The 25307-nt window shown below is 42.1% G+C and overlaps 1 protein-coding gene across 4 annotated transcripts in view; it reads right to left on the minus strand.

The window, feature by feature from the left end:
* Positions 1-8979: 8979 nt before the first annotated feature.
* Positions 8980-25307, minus strand: part of MTF2 (metal response element binding transcription factor 2) — a 33050-nt gene continuing 16722 nt past the window's right edge. For 2 of the 4 annotated variants that reach the window (XM_083157085.1, XM_083157083.1), the window contains exons 8-15: positions 23844-23912; positions 21560-21683; positions 18717-18784; positions 17334-17501; positions 16174-16279; positions 11932-11993; positions 11760-11855; positions 8980-11235 (exon numbers count right to left, since the gene is read on the minus strand). In XM_083157085.1, coding sequence (XP_083013211.1) covers positions 10884-11235; positions 11760-11855; positions 11932-11993; positions 16174-16279; positions 17334-17501; positions 18717-18784; positions 21560-21683; positions 23844-23912 — 1045 coding nt within the window. In that variant the 3' untranslated portion in view covers positions 8980-10883. The remainder of the gene's footprint in view (positions 11236-11759; positions 11856-11931; positions 11994-16173; positions 16280-17333; positions 17502-18716; positions 18785-21559; positions 21684-23843; positions 23913-25307) is intronic. The other 2 variants (XM_083157084.1, XM_083157086.1) reach the window with 2 other exon arrangements.

Raw genomic sequence — 25307 nt, forward strand, 5'->3', positions numbered from 1 at the left:
CTTCCTCTAGCAAAGTATTTGGAGAAATGAAAGCTTATATCACTATCTCCTGATTGGTACAAAACAAACACACATAAAACATGTCATCCCGCACAGGGCAATAAATTAATATTTTATGTTTCAAACCAGCATATCTAATAAATTATGGTATAGTATCTACTCGCTGGAGATACTCCCAGGAACATAATACAAAGTACTCAGAAAAATGTTTCAAGGGCCAAACAAAGTTATTTGTTTATGGGGCATGCTTTTGCAAAATGTGATCTGATTATTATTTAAAACTTAACTTTTAATCCTCTCCTACAGTTAAATACATAGAAAAACATAAGAAAAAAAACACCATGTGAGTTGCAAGTGATAAGTCGCATGCGATTTATCACATGCAAAACTTGGCACATGAAGTGCCTAAACGCAAGTGACACCTCCCGGGATGCTGCTGGGACAATCGAGCCCGATTTGTCCTTCGGACAAGTTGGACTAATGTATGGGGGCCTTAAGTACCAAGCACAGGTCCCATGGAGCAAACAAAGAAACAAACTGTGGACGGACCTATAAAGAGAACTACCTGGAAGAATGAGGGCAGAGGCCGAAATCACTTGTAGAAAGGGAAATGGTTCGATAGTGCCAGGATAACCAGGGCTTATAACCCGTTGTAGAATGGCGCAAACATTAATATAAATTCAAATGTGGCTTTTTAGGCATCAAGCGTGGTCAACCTTTGCTCTTAAGATGTCAAGAGCCACCCCCACCTAAGCAAGACAGGCCAGTTTTAGACAGAAGCACCGGCCTTAAGATGCAGATACAGAAGTGTCTGTATAGAAAACCTGGCCATAACGGCAATTTCAAGATTGAACCACGACAAACACCCTGCATTATTCCAATGTCAATCTGCAATGGATCTGCAGGATCCCTGAGATCAGATAAAGATCCTTATGAGCAAAAACATCCTCTGTACTGCTAAATCAGGCCTGGACAACCTGCGGCTATCCAGCTGCTGTAAAACAACAAGTTACAGCATGCCCTGCTACAGTTTTGTTATTAGGAAATGCTAAAACTGTGGCAGGTCATGCTGGGATGTGAAGTTTCACAATAGCTGTAGAGCCACAGATTGGCCAGAACTGTGCTAGAGCATCCACCAGTAGAGCCTAAAGCTCTCGGGAGCATACTCCTCCAAAGAGAGATCCTGGAACTGCAAATAGCGTACTGAACTCATGCATTGATATCAGAATAGACAAATCTTTCTTGGCAAAAGGTGGCGGCTGTACACTGAGAGGAACACCCCCATGAACTCTGGAATCCTGCAAGGCTTCCAATGTAACATCTCCTGAGACCAGGTGGTTTTCCATCAATTACTTGGGAGACTGGCAAAGAAGTACCGTTATACAGATGTGTACCTTAAAGACATCTGGTAACTGGGCCAGGATAAGCAAAACATTCATATACGAAGCCACAGCACCAAAATCAGGTAACAGGTGGCCTAGGAATCCATAACTCTTGAGACAGGAACCTGGATAAAGATCCTTGAGGTCGGCATAGTGCAAATGACTCTTCAAGAGTACCGGCTAAACCTGGAAGTGCTGTAAAGCCGGTGGCTGTCCTAATAGTCGGAGCGTATGCCTGGGAAATCACTGACTATAGTGAGTTACTTTATACAGGGAAAATACAAAACTACTCTGTGACACACATTGAAAATAGCTGCCCAGCAGATCTTTGTGGAGGGGAGAGAGTGGCAGCTTGAGGTGGGAGGAAACTCACTACTGTGTATTAAATGTAGTTTAGAAAAAAAGAAGAAAAGAATGTCTCTGTGATGCATTGGAAAGAGTTTAATCTAATATAACCTATTTTGCGAAATGTAAGACACAAGACATACATACAAAGACACAGTGAATTAAAAAGGATATTAAATTCTCACACAGTGGGGACCCCCGTGTCGTATCTTCCTTCATATATGATTGATAACTTTAATATTGGTGCGTGGTTATTGGACCAATGTATTTATCACACTGTATGAATGAATAGTATATTCCTTTTCTCAAAAAAAAAAACACAAATCATATGTAGACAATTGCTGTTCCCTTATCTGGCGTTTGCATACGTTCTGTAATACAAGATCACATAAGATCAAATACGCTGCATGCACACTTGTATATGTTGATTTGTGAATAAACTGATAACATTTAGCCACTATCGATTAATAAAAACCCTAAAACGTATATATCATAGTATAAAGGAGTATACCAGCGTCCTCTCTACTTGCTCCCCCACAAACGTGGAAGTGATAAAAACATTTCTTGGCGTATACAGCACTGAACTGTGATCTTGTATTACAGAACGTATGCAAACGCCAGATAAGGGAACAGCAATTGTCCACATATGATTTGGGGGTTTTGAGAATAGGAATATACTATTCATTCATACAGTGTGATAAATACACTGGTCCAATAACCACGCACCAATATTGAAGTTATCAATCATATATATGAAGGGAGATACGACACGGGAGCCCCACTGTGTGAGGATTAATATCCTTTTCAGTTTCTGTGTCTTTGTATGCATGTCTTGTGTCTTACATTTCACAACATAAATAAAAGTTACATTTTATTGAATTCTTTCCAGTGCATCACACAGAGACATTCTTCTTTTTTCTAAACTGTCCAGTGGTAGTACACCCGCAAAACTATACCATCACAGCTTGGTGAATATATACCAACGAGGGGTCTCAAAACTATACATTGATATTTATTTTCCTGTGCGACTGGCAAAACCTTGCCCTTTACGTGTATTAAATGTACCCCGACACATGCTTTCATTCGATTAAAGGAACTTTGGGCCCAGCCAAGAATCAAAATCAAGCAATTTAACCCCTTCCCGACATATGACGTACATTTACGTCATATGTCGGTTGGGGGTGAATCAAGCCAGCTCACGGAGTGAGCTGGCTTGATAGAGAGCAGGTAATGGCTGTATATTACAGCCATGTCCCTGCTCTCACGGCCACGAGCGGCGAGTTCGCCGATCACGGCCGTTTAACCCTTTAAGCACCGCGGGCAAAGCGCCCGCAGTGCTTAAATAGCTGATCGGAGGGGGGGGCGCCCCCCTCCGGCGCCGATCGGGGCCCCCCGCAGCGCGATCGGAGGGTGCCGATCGGTTGCCATGGTAGCCAGGGGTCTAATGTAGACCCCTGTGCTGTCCGTGTATTCATACCTATTACATCCTGCCTCAGGCAGGATGTAATAGGAAGTGCAAAAAATCACTACGTTCAGCCATAGAGCTCTATGGCTGAACCTAGTACAGGCGATCGCGCCCCCTAGTGGTCAAGTACACTAGGGGGCCTTGTAGTAAAAGTAAAAAAAAAAAAAAAATAAAGTTTAAAAATAAAAAAAAAATAATAAAATATTAAAAGTTCAAATCACCCCCCTTTCCCCATTTCCCAAATAAAAATAAATAAATAATAAAAAAAATAAACATATTTGGTATCGCCGCGTTCCTAAAAGTCCGATCTATTAAAATATAACATTAGTTATCCCGCACGGTTAAAGGCGTAAACGGAAAATAATCCCCAACGCCAAAACTACGCTTTTTGGTCGCATCGCCTACCCAAAAAAAAAATAGCTAAAAGAGATCAGAAAGTCGCCCATATCCCATAATGGTATTAATTAAAAAGTACACTTCAGCCCGCAAAAAATGAGCCCTCACCCAGGTCCGTAGGTGGAAAAATAAAAAAGTTATAAGCCGCAGAACATGGCGACGCGACGCAAATTCGAAAAACCGTAACATTTTCTATTTTTTTTTTTAGTGGTAAAATGTAACGAAAACTATATAAGTTTGGTATTACCGGAATCGTAACGACCCATAGAATAAAGATAACCCATCATTTTAAACGAACTATGAACTCCAAAAAAACCGTAACCAGCGCAAAAAATTGTGGAATTGCGTTTTTTTTTTTTTTTACCCCACATTGAATTATTTCCTGATTCCCCAGAATATTATACGGTATAGTAAATGGTACCATTAGAAAGTACAACTTGTCCCGCAAAAAAAAAGCCCTCATGTGTCTATATAGCCGGAAAATTAAAAAAGTTACGCTTATTTGAACACAAGGAGGAAAAAAAAAAAAAAAATTACCTTAAAAGGCAATGTCGGGAAGGGGTTAAGCTTTATACAATAAGCGAGAGGTTGGACAGCACCCAGACAGATGGATTTTCTGTAATTTGGTAATTTATGTTCAAACAAGTTGTTCCAGTTTGTCATAATGAGTCCATGTATTCCACAAAGATAGTGCCTACTGGGCGGTGCAGCAGCCTCTGATCTGGGCACCTGTCCATACATTCAAAAGCAATGATTTTGTTTTTAAACATGTTACTTTTGGACAACTAGTTTTCCCATTCTAATTAAGAACCATTACCACACACAGGGAATATATCCCTTATTTAGTCCCCACCGCCACCTTGGATGTTAAGCTGTTTACACACTGTAAGATCCTGTCTTAAGGTGCCCATACACTGCTGCGACATCTCGCAGCAGTGTTCGGACACCCGATACCCCTGCAAGCCGCCGGGACCTTCCTGGCGGCAGGGATGCATGTGATCCGTTGTGATGGATTGCATGCGTCCCTGCTTCCCGCCCGCAGGGGGGTCCCGGAACAGGTGGTCAAACTGCCACCTGGTCAGGTCCAATGATCACAAGACCGCGCATCGGACCCGACTGCATGTCAGAGAGGAAATTTGGTCCGATTTAATGGGCCGATTGGTCGCGATCGGCCGAAATCGCGGCAGTGTATGGGCACCTTAACAATATGCACGATAGCAACATCACTAGCAATATTATTGTGTATATCATTTAGCATGTACCCACAGTATTGTTATTGATGTATACTCACACCGGTCATTAACTAACCCCCATTGTCAGAGCATGCAGTCAAAAGTTGCCTATGTTGTTGATGACTAGGGTCATATCATTCAGCGTGTAAGCAATGTGAATAACAATATTTTCATGTTATCTTTATCGTTTGTTTAATCACTTAGTGTGTATGCACTTCATCGTTGATTCAGATACACCAAGGTATTCAAGGAAAATTAGGATGATAACATTGATTGTGCATATTACGTACTGTGTACCCAGCTTTAGAAGTTAGAGTTGTTGTTTTTTTGTAATCTGTTAATGTTGTACAATAGGGCACAGTAGTCTGCTCTTGTTGAATTGTTGTTAAGCCCCATACACATATTGAGATGTGTGCAAAGTAATCTAGGGTAGGCGATTTCCCAGTGTCTAAATTGCCCATACTCGCATAGCAATGAGTGCTAACCTAATGTTTTGTATGCACTTACTAGGCAATCTAACTAGATTTTGCCTGCATGTGCTAAAGATCTGAGCAGGTGATAGCAACATGCAGGACAGCGCATTGCTATAGGGTGCACACAGAGCAATTTGTGATAATTTCTAGGTAGCCATACATCAGAAACACATTGTACCCAATCATACAATCTTAATGGATTGTATGCAGATTGTGCGCACACAATAATACAATTCCGGCCCCGGGAGATTGGGGAATTGGTCCTCTGATCTGACATGCTGCACATCAGATAAGTTGGGATTGGGAGCAGTTTGCATGTGCTTTTAAGCACATGAAATTGGTCTTTAGATGGCTTATACAATTAGAGTCATGCGACACTCCCTCCCTGACTAATAGAGAAAAGAGGTGCAGCTTCCGGGCGACCCATGGTAGTGAAGATGCTGGGAGCCACAGAAGTGTCCAGTGGCAGATAGGCGGGCGGCTGAAAAGAGCGGTGGACGTCCTGTTGCACAATTCAGTTGCTACTCTGAAAACAGTTTTCAGAGGATTGCTGCATTCGGGCTATTTAATAATGGCATAACACAGCAGATGTGAGCAGATTGGTAGGTGCTGGCAACCTGTTAACCAAAAGAATGATTTTTGGTACTCCTATACTTTTGATCCTAGTAGGCCAGCCCCCTATTTAAATGAAGCTTCAATCATACAGCAGATGGATTGTATGACAGATTGTGCATTGCGTGTCCAAAAACCACCAAGGACTGCTGGGGAATGGAAGGGAAATTGGACACAATCATGATTGTAAGACCAGGCTTTCTGATGTATGGCCAGCTTAAGGCAGGCATTCCTAACCACAGCACTCAAGGCTTGAGCACAGGTGAATTCATTCTTATCTTAGAGATTCTGTTTAAACCATCTGTGCTGAAATCTGCACTGTTGGTTTGCCTTGAAGACCGTGGTTGGGAAAGCCTGTTCTAAAGGTGCCCATACACAGTGCATTGTATCTAGTACAAAGTGCAGAAGGTGCCGTGCTTTTGCAGATGGATTTGCTGTAGTGCAATGGAGAACACTAACTCACCGTAGCTGTACGTAGGGAAATCTGGTAGTACATCTTCTCATCGGATCACCGCAGTTTTAGCTTTGATAGCTCCGTGTGCGCTTCTGGTCTCTGTGTCTTCTCCAACGCTTTTCGTGCCTTGGGGGCATTTAATAATGGATGCACACTTCAGGATTGGTGTGGTTTTATTCTAAAATGTCTTTAAAAACTTTGTTTTTGTTAAAAACAGGATCATTTATGTGCTCACTTATTCTTTCATTGGCATTTCAAATATGAGGCATTTTTTTTTTTTATAAAAAGTAAAACTAAATATAAAAATACAAGATGGAGAATAAAGATAAAAGAAGCTCATACACTCTCCATCCGTTCTGTACTATGAGATGCACGTTCCAGCGCATCTCATAGTACCATACAAAAAGTATGTGCTGCACATACTTTTTGTGCAAACTTTACATCGCATTGCATGCGCAAGGCATGCGATGCGTACTTTAAAAGTACAGAACGGATAATTACACATACAAATATAACATATGTTTTATCACACATTTGATAAATGAATCCTGATTTTGTTCAGATTTTTTGTATTATTGCGGATTGTAGACTGCTCTTTTACAAAATACTTGTCATGTGACCTTTACATTTCAAGCATTTACCAATACTTTACGTTATATAATTGAGAATTGAAAATTGGAAATGAATGTAAGTTATAATGATGTCATACAAAGCATTCTGTTACTATGTTCGATACTGAAAAAAAAAAAGTACAGAACGGACGCCCAGAATATGTACATTTTCATCTAAAGTTTAAAAAAAAGCTCTTTTAAGAGCTGTAAACATTATTGGCATTAATTCTATTAGCAATTATTTTTTTGATCTATATTTTATTCAAATTTTATTTTAATTTTGCTCCACTTAACCAACATTAAAGCGCTTTGTCTTCAGCGTAAGCGCAGTAACTAATTAATTATTCAGAGCAGCTAAACAGAATCACGTTGGTACAGACCACAAAAAAAAAAAAAAAAAATTATATATATATTTTTTTTCTCATTATTGTGCAAACATGGATTTACAGTTTGATTTTACATACTAGGTGCTGATTAGCAGCCATATTGATAGGTATTTAAACCCCATATGGACTGCCTTTAAAAACACCTTTGAAAAAGCAGCCGCTTACACGGTTAAACCCGACAGGTGTCTTCACTGCATTGGCTCCCTCCTTCGCCCCAGATGCCATTGGAGACTTGACCAGCCCTGGACCCTTCATTAGCCCGAGGCAATGCCACACCACCCCCCCCTTCCCCCCAAGAAATCCAACAGTATATAACCCTTAAAACAGGGCTTGACAATTTCTTTTTAAATCTAGGAGCCAGGATGAAAGTGTAGGAGCCAGAGAAACTGATCCCGATGCCGCTGGTGCCAGAAGAGGGAAAAGTAGAGTCTGACACCGCTGCCTGCGCAGCCACTGGTTTCAGGAGGCGGAGACAGCCGGGCAGACAGCGGTGCCCTGCCCCGCTGTATTCATACTCAGCTGCCGGGAGAAGGGGGTAGGGCACCACCACTGATCGTGTCAGGACTCCGAGAGGGAGGAGGTCGGACACTACTGCCGCTGGTGCCAGGAGGCTCCCTGCAGTGACAGACGGGCAGAGAGTGGTGTCCGACTCCTGCCCAGCTGTATTCATATACACAGAGCAGATCCGCGCCTCTGTGCTATTTTGAAATCTCGCGCTGGCTCGCAAGCCAATCGGAGCTCGCAGTTGGCTTGTGAGCCAGGGCGAAATTTCAAAACAGCCGTGGACCTGCTTCAATTTTGAATACATCCATGCAGTGCATCACTGCCCGCACTGCCGCTGGTGTCAGGAGGCAGAGAAGGGAGTCAGGAACCACTAACCTCGATGGTGCTGATCTGCCCAAGACCAGATTCTGCTTCCTCCGTTGTCCCTGCAAAAAGTCTGGTCGCCAGGTAGCAGAATCTGGTCGCCATGGTGACCTGGCCCCTGGTATTTGTCGAGCCCTGGCTTAGAAAGTAAAAAAACAAAACTACATCGCTAGTGTATTTTGATTAATGGGCTGTGCAAAACTTGTACATCTGTGAGCAACCAAATCTAAATGGCCGTGATGTGAGCAGGGGTGGCTTTTCCGCACACCAGGTTTTGTTGCACTTGAAAAATTTGTACTTGTGTAAAACCAATTCCTGTGCAGTTAAAGTTGCAGCCTAGCATTTCTAGTATACCACTAGTGGCTTACATCTCATGTGAACACAAAACGTAAAGAAAACACGGTAGCCTACTCCTCTAGGAGAGTCAGTTGCACCAGGTAAGTAAGCATACCTCTAAATTGAACTTTTGAAGAGAAAGAAAACTTTAAAATGTTGTAGAATACACCTTAATGCAGCCTTTGTTAGTTACTCATCACACCAATACAAATGGATAACCAGACCTGCTGCATGCTAGAAGAATTTTCAATACGAATAATGTTTTCTCCTCCATTTATTCTAAGAAATAAAATTAGTTTTATAAAATTTTGCTATTACACATGTAAACTATAAATGAACACAAACACTAGCTTTATTTCCAGAGTTCAGATGTCCATAGGTTTGAATTGAAGTGTCGAGACTTAAAACAAAGACAACTACTTGGTTTTCTACTGAAATGCACTTTAATGATTGGGTTGCAATGAGGAAGAAAAGTAAAGCTGTATTACTGACTGTAGCAATTTCACTTAATCTTAAATAAGATGCAATGAAACGTGACGCAAATCAATGACTTGTAATTCTAAGAAGAAAAATAACAGTCTTTAAAAAAGTGACATTTAAGCATATTCTGTACAAACTTTTACAATATTCAAAACAAATCAAGGTGAACACAACTTTTATTTTTTGACCTTGCAGATAGTTGAAAAATAGTTTTTTTTCCATGTTAAAAATAAAAAAAACTCCACGTAAGAATTCTGATGGATGCCGTAACCACTGGATGACGAGCAAATCAGATGTGTGTTACAGCTTGTCTAACCTTGCTTTAAGAGAAGGGGACAAAGATGTCATTCATGTACACGGCTAAAAGCAGGTCTAAAATACAGGCACGATACACTGCTGGGCAAGAGCCCGACTCAGTGGTCAATAATTAAGAGTAGAAGTTTCTTCTTTTGTAGAAAATCAGCACCAGCACTTCATGTGCGAATTAGGAAAATATCACTAGAAAATGAATAGCTGTACAATTCTGCCCTTCTGGAACTGGGCAGGGGGAAATGCGGTTGTGTAAATACTGCAAGTGTTCCTGACACATTAGTCACAATTGTATTCAACTGTCCTCGTCACATAATTTAAAAAAAGTAAAAAAAAAATTGCATAGATCACATTTGGATAGAAAAAGATAAAACAGGATAGGCTACCTACATAGGCGATTTGGAAAAGATAAAGATTTCTTAAATACGTTGCTTAAAAAGGCAACAGAGCCAGCAAATGTCTAGTATGAGTGAAGATAGAACAGACTACAGCACCACTGACACAGCGTTACATTAACACTACAATAGAAGGAAACAGGAATGATTCTGATTGGGATGAGGCACAATCAATTAACCCCTCTGCTGCCAGTGTAGCCAATCTGATGATTACAGTGACCGTTAAAATATAAGGAGGTTTTAGAACAGGGAAATTAATATAACATGGATTACCGCTGTAGCCGGGAACTTCGGCACAGGTCAGTTAGATTTCTGGGGCTTATTCCAACAAGGTAATTACTTATTGCTTACACAAGAATAGCAGGAATACACATACAAATATCCATTCCTCTGCAAGGTATTTAATCTTGACCTTATACCAGTTAGATCCCTTAAGCTGCACGAAACAAAGAATACAAAACAATACATAGTAACACTACTGTGTCAGTGCAATAAGAAAGTTACACTGGCTGCACTTGCTCACAGCTTACTCCTTGACTTTCATTAACTAATCTTATGCGAGGGCAAACTTAGAATTTTTAAAACGTAACCGCCAATTTAAAAAAGTACCACTTCAAAAGAGGGTGTCAACAAGATCATTGCCTCCATTTCCATAAGTGGAAGTTGTAGGCTAGACCAATGGCAATCCCTGTGTCCCCTATGGATAGAGGAAGAAGCACCTTATACCTTATGAATTGGGAAGAGGCAATGAAACATTGACAGCTGCACAACATAACAGAGTTGGTATGTCTAGCAGCGAGGGGTTAGACTCCACACTATGTACAAAACCCACATTACACAAACACACACAACATTAATGCTTGATTAGGAATACTGTAAACCACGCCATTCTCAGAAATGTGCACTGCTGCAGATATTTGGTTAAAAGCAATGTTCCTTCTCATAACCACTGTCAACGGTCGTGAAACAAATGCATTCAGAACAGACCATTATCTTCTCTGTCCCACCACCCGTTTACTGCCGCAGGTGTTCGAGGCAATTTACCAATAAAAAGGGGGTGAACAATAATAAGTTATTTATAACTTCAAGGAACCTGAATAATAATAAAAAGTTAGCGGATGAAGTTGTCCAGCACAGCGGTCAGGAGGCAGTTGCTCCATCCCACTCTACAAGATACTGCACCTTCCCGTCAAGCGTGACTCGACGAGCTAAGACGCGGTATTTCTCACCACAAGCTATTCTCCCGGCTGCACCGAAGTAACTGGTAATGGAATTCTTCAGATGATGCAACTGTAAGTCATGATCATTTTTGACAATATCTGTATCGAGTCCAGCAAGGTGAGAATCCTCTTTGCTTTCATCATTCCTTCCTATATCTGAGTTGTGAGCTTGGAGAGCTTTTCGAGGATGGCGGCCTCGCTTTCTAGGCGGTGGTACAGCGGTAGACCAGGACCTCCCTGTGCGTGTCACTCTTCTCATGTCTGACGGAGGACTACATAGAAAACATACAATATATTATGTAGCTTTTGTGCTCAAGTTCAGTAGCAGTATCATCCTAGATCGGCCATAATGGCTATTACATTAGATGCAATGTAGGGGAAATGCTGGAGTTTGAACGTCTGCACAAGGTTAGCCTACTATATGTACAAGAGGATTTGCACAGCATATAGACAAGTTAGGTTCTCTTCTTAAAGAATACATTAGGATTACAAGATTAACACAAGCATTTTGTAACCTATTTGTAGCCATAATGGTTATAGCCAGCTTCCCATTTTAATGCTATTTATTGTATTGTGCAGTAGTTTTGTACTCGGTTTGTACTGTTGGATTTGGACCAAACAGTCCTCAAGGCAGCCCAACGGTCCAAGTTTTAAGTATATCCATGCTAGGCCACAGGTGACTTAATTAGAACCTCAGGTCAATTTGATTTAACCATCTGACCCATGTATATATACTTAAAATCTGGACTGCATTTGGGAAACTGTGGATCAGAGACAGACACACAAATAAATGTACCTGGAAAGGCTGGTTGAGGTAGTAGTTTCTTTTGAACTGGCAGCATTGGACTCTAAATCAGAGTTACTCGAGGAGAAAGTGGTGATATCAACTCTTCTGAAACAAATAAACACATTAAATATATGTAAATAATAATAAAAAAATGTTTTTTTTAAATTGTGCGGTGTCTTACTTCCGTTGATCTGGTGATTCTAATATGTTGGTCTTCTCCAATACTAGATCAGTCTCCATTTTCTAAGATGAAAAAAAAAAAAAAAAGCTAAAATATTGAACACATTTAGCACAATTTTGAACACTATTAGCTTGGAATTACATAGACATTATTTCCTATCTATGCCCCAAGACTCTGCTGTTGGGGGACACTGGGGCAGATATATTAAGCCTATAAAAAAAAACGTGAGGGTGATAAAGTGATAAATGTCCAGCCAATCAGCTACTGACATTTTTTCAAACCAAGCCTGTAACATGAAAGTTACAAACTGAATGGCTGGACATACATCACTACCACCATTTCGTGTTTTTGTTTTTTTTTAGGCATAATACACCTAGCCAAAAATGGGCCCATAATTATGAGCCCATTTTGATGTCAATGTGCAAATTGAGGACACTGTTGCACCATGGGGATAGAGAGCTAGTACAGGAGCAAGGCACTAATTAACTAAACCATACAACATGATCTGTAACCCTTGACCTCTATGGCCCTCCACCAAAAGTCAGTGAGTCCATCATCAAATGAACCCAGAAAAACTATTTTCTGGTGAGTACACAAAAACACTTTAGGTTAGTCATCCATGTTTGGTACACTTCTGTATTATAGCGGCCTACTGAAGTTCTCATTAGAAATGGCCAAATTGCTGAAGGTTAACATTTCCATCCAAAATAGTTCTCTAAAAATTGAATGTAAAGTGTTAATGCAGGGTTTGATAAATCACAGGGGCCTGTCACCATGGTGACCTGCTTTGGCCCAACTATTATGCCAGGTACTCTGCTTAATAGATGAGCACAATGAGGAGGGAGTTCGACTGCGGCAGAGGCATTTAAATTAGTGCTCCAACTGAAATGGCAGCCACCAGCCTGCTCCTGTCCACCCTGCCTAACTTCCCCAATTCCACGTTACTACGGTTGGGTCCCTGTCTGGAAGCGGTGCCGCACTTCCATGCGACTGGCTCCATCTGCAGCCTCCACTGTGAGAGAGCCTAAATAAAGGTCCTCAGCCCACGCTGAGTACCAGTACCACCTCTGTCAATGTTAAGTGGCTCTGGCTTTTTCAGTGTTTTTTTTTTTTTTATGTGGATTTGACATTTACAGTATTTTTGTGTCTCGCTACTTAGTCAGAGGTGTGTGTGTGTGTGTGTGTGTGTGTAAGGGGGGAGGGGGGGAGGGGTGTGTGTGCGCAGTGATCTGGCTCATACACTTGGCTTGTCTCCTAGATTTTACAAAAAGTATTGTATTAACAGAAGACCAGACTGTAGCCTGGCACAGTTGTTCCATAGAAGCGCTCCTCAGAGAACCTCATCTTGATATGGTCCCTGTGTCTGAACACGTGTGTATTCACAGGTTTGACTGACCGCCATTTTGACATGGCCAAACAGTCTGCACTGAAACCATAGGACACACATGCCTCGTCGTCTACAGTATTCAAATACATGAGACATAGGTGCTATGAAACGTTATGGTCTTTTAGATCTACAGTGTCTAGGTCTACAATCAAAAGGTCGATAATAGTCGACCCCGATGAAAAGGTCGACATAAGTTAGTTTTCCGTGCACGTCAACATTTAGTGTCCATGCCAACCTAAGTGTACCGATATCTTAAAAAAAAAAAAAAAAAAAAAAAAAGGTACTTGTGTAGTTTCACGGCGCCGCGCGCAGTTTGTTACAAAACTTGGCAGCTTGCCAGAGGCTCTGTTTAACTGTGTGCGTGCCGCTCTAGCTCTGCCTGACTGTGCTGGTGCCGCTCTAGCTGTAAGCTACATATTGACAGCTATGTTAACAGCGCGCTGCCCAGGCGCTGACAGGTCACTGTGGTACTTGTAGTTCCACAGTGAAATAGGCAGCGCCTGGGCAGCTCTGACAACGGGGGCAAGTGGAGACACCCCGGGCACAACGCGGACGTGCCGGGGCTTCTAAACTACACACCCCGGCACACCGCTGTGTCCCCCATGTACACGCTAAATTCAGACGCAAAAGCATCTGAATCCAGCCTTGCCTGCAAGCCGCTAAGAAGGGTTGCAGTCTGGATGTAGGTGCTAAAGCCCCTGGATTAACACTCCCTGCAAGCCGCTAAGAAGGAGGCGGGCGCCTGGATTCAGACGCAAAAGCGTCTGAATCCAGGTGCCTGGATCCCTGCAAGCCGCTCAGGTGGTGGGGCATCTAAATCCAGACGCTAAAGCGCCTGGATTTAGTTGGGTGTAGGGGTACATCTAAATTTAGACGCAAAAGCATCTAAATTTAGCTGGGTCTAGGGGTACACCTCGCGGGCTTCACAGATGTCCACGTCCCTTCGCTCGCCACGCTTTGGGCTCGGTGGCTCGCCACACTTTCTATTCCCAACTCCACGCCGACGTAGATAGTGGGGGTATGAAAAGGTCGTAGGATGCATACCGCCACCGCTCGCCACGCTTCGGGTTGGCGTGGATAGTGGTGCTGATTCAGGAACACATTCACACACCTGAGACAGTAATGACGACATTTTTCGGCAACTGTTAACTTTTTTTAGTTGAAATTTAACTGGAAGATAACTTGAGAATATAAATGATTCGAATAACATGTAAGTAATCAGCGTAAGAAACAGTCCAACATTAATTAAAAAGTCATGATTGGTCGGGAGAACAGGAAGGAGCTTCTGCGTCGACGTCACTGCCAGCACTTGCAGAGGAGTCGGCCGGCTCGGCGCTGTCATCCGCCTTCTCGACCAGGGGGAGCAGGGCCAGAGCATGCAGGATGCGTAGGAAGGGGTCCTGGGTGCCTAAACTCTGCCTCCACATAAACTCCTGGAGGTAGGAGTCCAGGTGATGGCGCGCGGTACCCCTTTGGCGCTTATTACGCCACTTGCAGCTGCCACACAGGCGCTCTATATTTTGGGTGTGCACCCCAGTGTCCGGGTCAACGAAGTTGTACTTGTGATTGACCTTTCCGTGAACGTAACCGGCCTGCTGGAGCTGCTGGGTGTTGTAGGCCCTCCAACAGTCCGTGTAGACGGTGGTGCCGGGCTCAACATGAGCCTCGATGGCAGCCACCAGGGTGGCCGCATTCCGCCGCAGTCATGAAGTACTGCCCGGTCTCCCTGGATATGCCCCCGAACACCCACTGCTGGGGCAGGAGCCGTCAGACATTGCTTTTCCTCTTGACAGAGGCTCTCGTCGACCTCGACGATATGACCCGGGCCTCCGATTCGCCGCTGAGGCTGCGCCAGCAGGTCCGCGGCGGTTTTCTGTGAAATGTTTAGCTGTCTGTCACAGAATTGAATGCTGGTCAGCTCTTCTGCCCAGTAATATAGGAAGCGGATGAGGGTCACAAAGCTGAGGTGAGACCCCCGAAACCACTGTGCAGACCTCACGCTCACCTTCTTGCGGCAGCTGCGAATGTGGCAGCGCCACATGTGCTCTTTTACGCTGAGCCTCATGGGGTGGCCATTGGGGCAGGTCTGTGGCAGGAACTAGCGGGCCTGCAAGAAAGCCACCACCTCCTCCTCCGTCTGCGGCAGACTAAACATCGCCATAGTCAGGATCGCCACTGCCATTATGCACCTCCGTCTCTCACAGGGCTACAACTGACTGACTACGCTAACTGCGTAGCGCTCTGACTGACTACGCTACGCTGTCCGCGCGGGGCTAAGCAGCGCGCGGGGCTAAGCAGCAGTCTAGAATTGAGACGCTAAATGCGTCTCAAAGCGCCTAAAATGTTAGCGTCTACATTGGGGACACCCCCTGTGGTAGCAGTGTGCGATTTAGAAGCCCTGTTTGTGTCCTGTTTACACAGTACATTTCATTACATTATAGCTAGAGTGGCACGCGCAGCGCTACGTTACATTATAGCTAGAGCGGCACGAGAGCCTCTGGCAGGCTGCCAAGTTTCAGAGACAGACTGTGCATGCGGTGGCGCCGTGAAACTACACAAGTACCAAAAAAAAAATAAAAAATAACTCATGTCAAGCAATACAACCTATTGACTGTCGACCTACACTGTAGATCCAATGCCTAGATACCCTATGAAACTAACCATCTGAGAAGCAATTAGTTACAAATATTAAAACGGATGCTAGGTGCAAGTTAAGCTGCATATGAAAGCAAAAACATGAACATGTGGAACAAATGGGGGGGTGGGGGGGGGGTGTCTTGTTATACACAGGAGCACTAATGCTTCTACAAGGCTGCAGAAAAGGTTATTCTAAACATACAAAAGGTTACTCTTACTGAATATGGAGCATCATAGTTGTCATTCTGTAGGAGTTTTCTTCGATGTGAGCCTGGTGGACGACCCACTGGTTTCCTCTTCTTCACTTCAATATTATTTTCCTCTCTGCAAAGAATTATGGGATAGTCACAGTCACACCCATCTCTCTGCAACCGGACAGATTAAGCAGATCATATACTACTCCCCACGTAAATATTTAATGCAGTTATCTAGCCCACCAGTTTCAGGATATGCACAGGGACTTAATAAAAGAAAGCAATATCCATTAAAGATGTCACAAACCCAGTGGGTTGTCATCACAAAAGAGTCCACAAATCTGTTTGAGGTACCAATTAGAATGTAGTCACATTATTGTAATGGAACAAGAACCTCAAATGATTCACAGTTTGAGCTCCACAGAGTAACGTTTGAGAAGAGTGATTAACATTGCTGCCTCACATGGCTAGGGTCATGCAAGTGGCATGGGTAAAGATCAGCAGCTATACTGGGGTATGGCCTAATAAAATTCTCATCAAAGCACTGTATGATAGAAATATAGCACTATACAGAGGGCCAGGGAAAGTGTTCGCCCCTTCCCGATTTCTTGTATTTTTTTTTCCTCATACTGGTGATTCTTAATTGTTTCATATCTCCAAATCAAAAAGACTACAAAGATTCCTCAGCAAACAGAAAAACAATCATTTCATTTACTGAAAATAATATTTAAAAAAGTAGTTATCCAACAATTATGAAATAGCAATTACTCCTTTAGTTACTATTCATTTAACCAATGAACCGAATTTAACTCCTAACAGGCTTTCAGTTTGGCTGGGCACAGACTTATATATCTATGTACAGATCAATCTATCTGCAAATACATTTCTAGATGGATCGGTATGCTGCCCAATCAGCTGTTACTAATGCTACAAATGGGTGGGCATTTAAGTGGGCCCGCTCAGTTGCACCGCCAACCACCGCAGGCTTGTTCCCGCCTGCCGAATAATAGTTCAGCAAAACTAAAAACGGGCCAGGGTCCCGACTTTTGGGACACATCGAAAGTTGGGACCCAAGATTGAAACCCCCCCCCCCAGTGTAGGGACAATAGCATTCACAGCTTGGAAAACAAACAGATTGTTCCGACTGTTTATTAAGACTTTCCGAACCCAACAGCGGTACTTACTTTGCAACAGGAAGAAGCTTCGATGACTTCCTGCCCTTAATCTTGAACTCATGAGAAGTGCTCTCTTCTTTCTCCAGTTTTACAGCAGCATTTGGAGGAACAGGAGGAACCCGAATCCTCAGACCAAACAAGTGTTTCTTTTTCTTAATTTCTTTTCCAGACATAAACCTAGGTTTTTAAATATTAAAGTGAATAATGCCCCACATGCACAATAGAAAAGGCTTTTTTTTTTTTTTTTTAGCAGCATAGTAATATCATTACCGCCTCTGCCATGTGTTTCATCAGTATTCAAGTAACAAAAGACTTAAAGCAGCAGCTTTTTATTCAGACTAACAGTAGCACCACAACACTATCCATATAGCAAATAAAGCAGGGAGAAGAGCCAGTGATGTGGAGCTTTAGGTGCCACTGTCAGATTACCTTTTGGAAACACTTCATTGCTGATTTAACAAGTGTAATACTGTACTTATCTGCTGACATTTTCCCTGATAGCATGTGCAGGTATGACGAGGGAGCGGACTAGTAATGAGAATGCAAGTATGTACCTACTGATGCCAGGACCCACTGCTGCCATTAGCGGCAGTGGCAAGGATGGCTCAGTGTGAGCACACCATTACTGTAGAGCAGACCTGGCCAGATCTACCCATCACTCACAGAGATCATACAGGTAGAGCGCGATCAAATACAGAAGAATGGCCTCAGAATACCTGCTTGCTTCAGCGTTCCTAGGGAAGCATTGTGTAACTTAAGTCAACACGCACCGCAACGAGCTTGTCCTGAGCCAGTTGAGCGGCAGCAGGCAGACTCCGTGGCAAACCAATCGTGACAGCCAACTAAATGTAATATGGTTTGCTTACTACACACAGGTTTTATGTTCTATGCCATTATGGAGGGGGAAGTTGGTCTTATTAAAACTCTAATGGAGGTTTGACCTCCAAGGTGCGTGCCAGCGCAGAAACATTGGCCTCATTTGGTGTAGCATAATGTGATTTTTTGCGTCATACCATGTGGCGTGTCAGTGTAAATCTTAGCTCATTTCATCGTCATGATGTGAATTTTGGACCAGTTCATGAGTCATAATGTGTAAGGTGCGTATTGCACACTGGGAGGTGAATATTTGGCACATGGGGGACATGCCAGTAAATCACCGGTAAGTGTACAAGAATAGATCCCAAACAACAAAAGTCTGGCCACCCTTGTATTAGTATAACCAACTTAATGTTAAATACGTAGCTTTACATGTATAGCAATGTGTTTACCACTTATAATATAACATATTTAACAAGCAGTGGTATGCAACAGCCAAAATGATTTAACAGCTCCATTTAAAAAAAGATCCTTTACATTTCAAAAGAAAAGAAGTCCAGATTTAAAGGCACTTACATAGTCTTATTTTCATTTAATGCATCCAGAATATGTTCATATCGATCAGATTTGGGGATATCAGCCAGCTAGAAGAAATGATAGTTACTTTCATACAAGACAGACATGCTTTTCCAGGGATACATGGAGAACCTTTAGTACCTTCTACATCAGTAAGAAAAAGATTTATGTGCAGTTTAATAAAAGGACACATGGATATAGGACCAGATTCAATTAACATGGGTTGAACGATTTGCTGAGGCCATTTAGTTGGGACCCATGATCAGACAGCAATCTGCACAGACTTCTGGTTGAGCCTGATGGAGGCTTCATCAGAAATCAGTGTTAAGTGCTCTTCGTGCGGGTGCTATTAACACGTTAACCCAAAACTACATGCTGGATTACCAATGGGCCTGATGGAGCTCCAGGCCCAACCTCTAAAAATAGGCCCACAGCAGCTGCAGATGTCTTTACTGCTGTAGACAGGATTTTCTATTCTCCCTGCTACAGCATCAACTACTCCCCCAGTGCTGATGGATCAGTGGAAGGCTACCTCCCTGCACCGCATACTGTGAACCAATGCCTCTTCCGCACCAAGTGACTCTGCAGCATAGCTCCAAGTCCATGAGCAGGAAAAGGTTCTGCAGCTCCAACATGACTGAGGTGTCATTATAATGGATTGGCAGGCAAATGTTACTTGATGGCAGCCTGGAGCAGGGCCAGTTATAGACCTGGCGTCCGTCCCGGGCCCCCCCACAATGCGGGACAAACTGATCCCTACCTGGCTGGCAGCAGGGCAAAACAGTCCCACTATTTGCATATGGAAAGTGTCCGCCCCCTTCAGATACCTGTGCTGAAGTCTAGCCAGACTGTAAAATAAGTAGTGTCCCTTTCACCACATCTCCCACATTCTCCCTCTCTTCCCTCCATAGTGGTATAATTACACAAGCTGCTGAGGGGGCCCAAAGGCCCAGCAGGCAATCCCCTACATCCTTTTGATTTCAATTATTTTTCCTTTCTCCTCAACAGTGCAGCTTGAGCGTTGGTTTCGCATTGGTGTCGCGTTCACAGTAGTACACAGGGGTGGGGGAGCTCAGTGTGGCAGCATTTACTTCTTACTGGGCCCCACACACTGAGCAGGTCTGAATTGGGCCCCATGTCTGTTTATACTTTAACCCGATTGAGAGACTCTGAATAACATCACCATTTCCATATGACAAGCCACGGTCAAATATTTGTTGGTCTAATATTGAGGAGTGTCGGCGGCAGACCATTTCTGGTTGTTTGATTCCAATTAGTCATCCAGTTTTGGGAAAACACGTGTATTTTATTTATTACTAACGTCTATAACCCTAATTTTATTTTAATAAACAATAGTTCATGTTTATTTTTCTTATTCAGTGGTTAATAATAAAACAGGTGGCGTATGCTTCATAAGAGTGAACAAGGGAGGAAGATTGAGGTGCATGAAGGAAGGTGGGTAGCTAGGTCGTCCATGGTGCTAGCCACTGCCCACATTACCCAGCATGGCACACAATAGGCCCTTTATACATTTCATCCTCAGGCCCATCAGGACCTTAATCTGGCACTAGCTCCATATACTGTACGTATCCTGCATTATTTTTTGTACAAGGTAATTATTTTTGTGCCTGTAATGTAATAGCCTTGATGTAAAAACCTGAGGTTTCGACTCTTATTACCATGGATTGCCATAGGAGTAATTGGTCATGATGTGGTGTTGCAAAAAGGTCACTAGCGCTTCAAATACAAAAAGAAAAACCACCACCAGTAATAGCACTCCACTCCTTTCTATATCCTAGCAGACTGCAGTGGTGTCAAATTAGCAAATGCTGGCTTGTAGAAGTTGACATGTTTAAAAACTGAAAATATAAAAGGGGCAATGCTTTTAAAAAAAAAAAAAACACTGACCTATAAAATGTCAGGCTTAATCTATCAATCTATCTATCTATCTAAAACACAGAGACATACACATTATATATGCATTGTAAATAATTGCTGCTTTTACTATAAAATTCCTTATATGGGAATCTTACATAATCACACTGCCACTTACCATTCGACAGCAAATACAGACTAGCCTGAAAACAACTACATGGTATAGGACTAGATTGGCTGCTCAGGACCCTCCTGTTCATTTAGATTAATATTGTGGGTATAAATGTTAACCTATCGTAGTCCTCTTATTATTTATGGTGGCTGGACATGAAATGTTTCACACATGTTCACTATTTTATTGCCCGTCATTCTTTAATATACTTTATTAAATATTCTGTGCATTTCATACATTTATGTGCATGGTTTTTTTTTCTTCCATAAAAAGTATACATGAAACAGTCAAGAAAATGAACATAAAATACATAGCGCAAATACCATCATTTTTTCATTTTATATAATTTGTGTAAAACATTTCATTTTGTGAATAAATACATCTTTATAGAAAGCCTACTCTTCTCTACCTACTTTTATACACTTTATTGTGGATCATGCTTATGGACCTCTGTCTATACTTTTGTTTATTTTATCTTTTCTGTCCTAAGAGTGGGGATTTATTTAAAAGGGGTGCTCTCCTAGCCACAGTGTCTCTTTATTATACCAGGAAGTTTGTATGTTGTATTAGGACTTGTCTTAAATAGTTTATTATAGGTGTTAATATCTTTAAAAAAGTCTGAACAAAAATCTGACAATTTGTTTTGGATATAATTTGTACTCTTGAGCGTTAGTGAGAGTTGCAAGCACAAATGTCATAGCTTTGAAACGATCACTATAACAATTACTCAATAAAACCTCAGAATTGCAAGTGTTTTAAAGCAGAAATTGATTGCAAATCATTTTCAAGTACCTACCTCGCCAGGATGCAATAGGTCCCAATTATCATTAATATATGTGATGAGTTCAAGTTCTGAATCAAAGTACTTCTTTTTATGAATTACACTTAGATTGTATAGGCAGAGGTGTGCTATGTCTACCCTAGGAGTCAAAGAACAAAACACCATGTGATGATTTTACCACAAGCAAATTTGTAAAAAGATACTAGAAAAGAAAAAAAAACACGAAAAAAGGGTTTCAGTGTGACACCTTAGGTGACTAGATTGTTCAGGTCCCTTAATACATGACCACATGTAAAGACAAGTGCGCAGTGGGCTTAAATAAAAATGTCCAAGACTTCAGAAAGTATACCAACATTCCGGCAAATGATTATTTACTTCAGAAGAGTACATACTTTTATAGAACAAAAATATTTTCCAAACTATCAATGCAATAAGAACTACCCCCCCCCCCCCTCTTATCAATCAGAACTACTTTTTTTCAAAGTATGTCAGACCAGACTATGTGGTAAGTTTGGAATAGTGAATTTTATGGTACTTTTAGTTGCCACAAAGTAAGGAATCAACATAAGATCTCCTGTTGCATTTAATTTAGCATATGGGGCAACACAGATGGTGTAATGGTTAGCATTACTGCCTCATTGAACTTATGTCCTTTTTTTTTTTTTATTTCCACCCACCATTATCCTAACTGTTATGATTTTGTATATGCATTATGTGCTTGTGTGTGTTTACCCCCACACTCCAAAAATATGCTGGTACATCAATTGGCTTCCAAAAAAATTAACCTTAAAATTAATGTGTGTGTCTATGTGGTAGGGAATATACGAGGCTGGATTGAAAAGTAATGCCTTCTTGGCCATAAGGCTTTTTTTTGTGAGCGCATTTGAACACTTGTTTTTTTGTACATGATAACTCAGTTTATCCTGAACTACCCGTCACAGAAAAAAGCTGGTGGTTGTCGTCGACACCAGGACCGATCAGCATATTTCACCTCGTCGTCAGAGTTGAACTTAAAAAAGGTGCTCTACCATCTTCGGGAAGAGGAGAAACTCGCAGGGCGCAAGGTCTGAGCTGTACAACAGGTGGCAGAACTTCCTTGAACCGCAGGCACTGCATCCCTCTTCCCAAAGATGAAAGCGCACTTTAAGGGTCAACACTTCAACTCTGACGACTAGGTGAAAGCAGTCATTCGATTCTGGTGTCGACAACCACCAGCTTTCTTCTCTGATGGGTTTTCCCCACTCAAGCGTTGGCACACATACATGGAATGGGATGGGGACTACGTTGAAAAGTGAATAGTGCATTACATAGAGGCGGCATTATGTACAAGAAAATAAAATGCATTCTAATGTGTTTTTGTTTCTGAATAAGTCGTTGGTCATCTGTGCTAATGAAGAGCTTCAACCAAGCTATTATGTTGGTATATAGTTGATTCAACCATCACCCACTGAGCACATCTGTGAAACATGCTATGCAATATTTAGGCTAAGGGTCATACTGTATTGCATAGCACAGATACAGGACTCTGCACAAGCTATGTGCATACACAGCTATAGGTTTAGTTTAAAAGTATTGCTTGCTAAAGGTTTGAGTGTTCTTGTACGGGTTACTTTGGCTCCATTTGCTTAATGCTAATTTAATTAAAATAATCTATGTATTTTGCAGAACTTGAAATATGCACCAATTTTTTTCCATTTGCTGGAAGAAATGGTTGTAGTTTATGCAAACATGCAGGATCATTGCCAAACATGGCTAAATATGTAGTTGGCTATTCAAGGCTGTGCCAATTGGCTGTTCCTCATTCGTTCTAAATGTATCACACAAGCAAGCCATAATAGCAGTCATCCTGCAAATCTACCCACTGCAAGATCAATGCCAATATATGCCACTGTGTGGTTCTTACATAAAGTTACAGACAGGAAATGTGCTCCGCATTGAAACAACTCTCCTTAGAACAACTATATCTAAAACAAATTCTGTGCTCAGATAAGTTGCAAATGTTACCATGAAAGGAGACATGTTAAGGCTATTGGTCCATGGAATTTACATGACAGAAAATTAGAATCTGATAAAGCAGATGGCAGTGATATAGCACCCCCTTAAGGCGTTCCGGCGGCAGGGATCCCGGCAAACCATACAGAACCCCAAGCTGCATAGGGACTATAGAGGGAAAGGAATTTCTATCATGTCTGTTTTCTCAGCCATATCTCCTGTCTAATACATTAAATATCCCATAACCCCAGGCAGGGAGGCATTTAAAAAAAAATATGATATTTTTCTTAATCGGATTTAAACTTACCATCGTAAGGATAGACGTTTGAGGTATTCTGGTCCAGAATTGCAGACTGAACAAATAAATGTATAAAATCTGTTGAAGAAAATGCAGTGACAGACATAATAAACATGTACAGACAATTGTCTAATTACTAGTAACATCACAGCCTTTAAAAGGTTTAAAGATAGTATATTTAATAAGATGCCACACACAATGCATTCTCAAAACATTACCCAGAGTTGTAATACAGTTTGCAATTTATCATCAAGTAAAAGTGAGGGTCTTCGCATAATTTTGGCCAAAATAAAGGTTCTACCCACAGCGCACAGGTGGTACCATCATCATGTAGGTCTTTAACATTCTAAACATACAAGTCCAGGGCAAGGGCCCCATAGCAAGATTTTGAAAGAGCCACCCCTGCAACCTGAGAGCGACGATGGTGGTGTGTGTGTGTGGGGGGGGGGGGGGGGGGTTGCTTTCAAACTAATGGCGGCCAAAAGCACAGAGAAGGGGTGCAGCCAGACAGTGTATGGTGGTGTAAATAGCAATAGGAATTAAAGTGTCACGCACATTATTGTAATGCTGTGAAACATACTTTGATGCATTAAATACATTATTCTTTCACAGAATTACAAGACCATATTATGAACCACATTATGCCCCACACAGTAAGGCCCATTGTGCCAAACTACACCCTGCACAGTAATGCCCATTGTGTCAAGCCACACCGCGCACAGTAATGCTCAATGTACAGGCAGAAAATGCAAAGACTCCTGATTAGAAAACAGAAGCATGTGGGGGCAGGGTGTGCCAATCAGGACAAGGCTGTATGTACATTTGAAAGTAGAGACTCCTTCAGCCAGAATTGGCACCCTTTCCACATGTCCCTTATTGTTTTTACTTAGGAACCCTTGCATTTTCTGACTGCACATTGAACACGGCTCTATTAAATGGTAAGACATTCATTGATTTATATGGTATAATGTGTTGAGTCCGGTATGTGGGACCCTGAGTTGGTCTGGCTGGGCTGCTTTAAGGCTGCACAAAAGAACACTTATTTTAGCAGTTTAGAGCAACTTATTTGTTTACTTTTTTTGTTAATGCAACACTTAATACATTTATTATTGCTCACCCATGTAATACTTTAAACTGGTGCTGGGTGACTGGCCGACTTAAAATCCTGACCAAGAGGGGCGGTTCTCTCTTGTGGAGGTCCACGACCCCCAAAAAAGGGAGAATAAAACCTGTGCACTCGCATCCCTGTCCAAGTACCAGCAGCCGGAACTCAGATATCGGTATACTGACCATCAGGATCCCAACCAGCCTGCCAGTTATAACATACCCCTTTAAAAACAGAGTAACTGCTTTTACTTGCCATCTATCACTATTGCGGCTCCTTTGGGCAGTTTGATTGGGATGGCCGGCAGGTTACCAATGCCCTGGACTAGAACCTTCACAACGTTAGGGTAAAGGGATGATAAAATAAAA

This window comes from Crinia signifera, chromosome 8, assembly GCF_055691185.1.
Source record: "Crinia signifera chromosome 8, ASM5569118v1, whole genome shotgun sequence".
Classification (NCBI taxonomy): domain Eukaryota; kingdom Metazoa; phylum Chordata; class Amphibia; order Anura; family Myobatrachidae; genus Crinia; species Crinia signifera.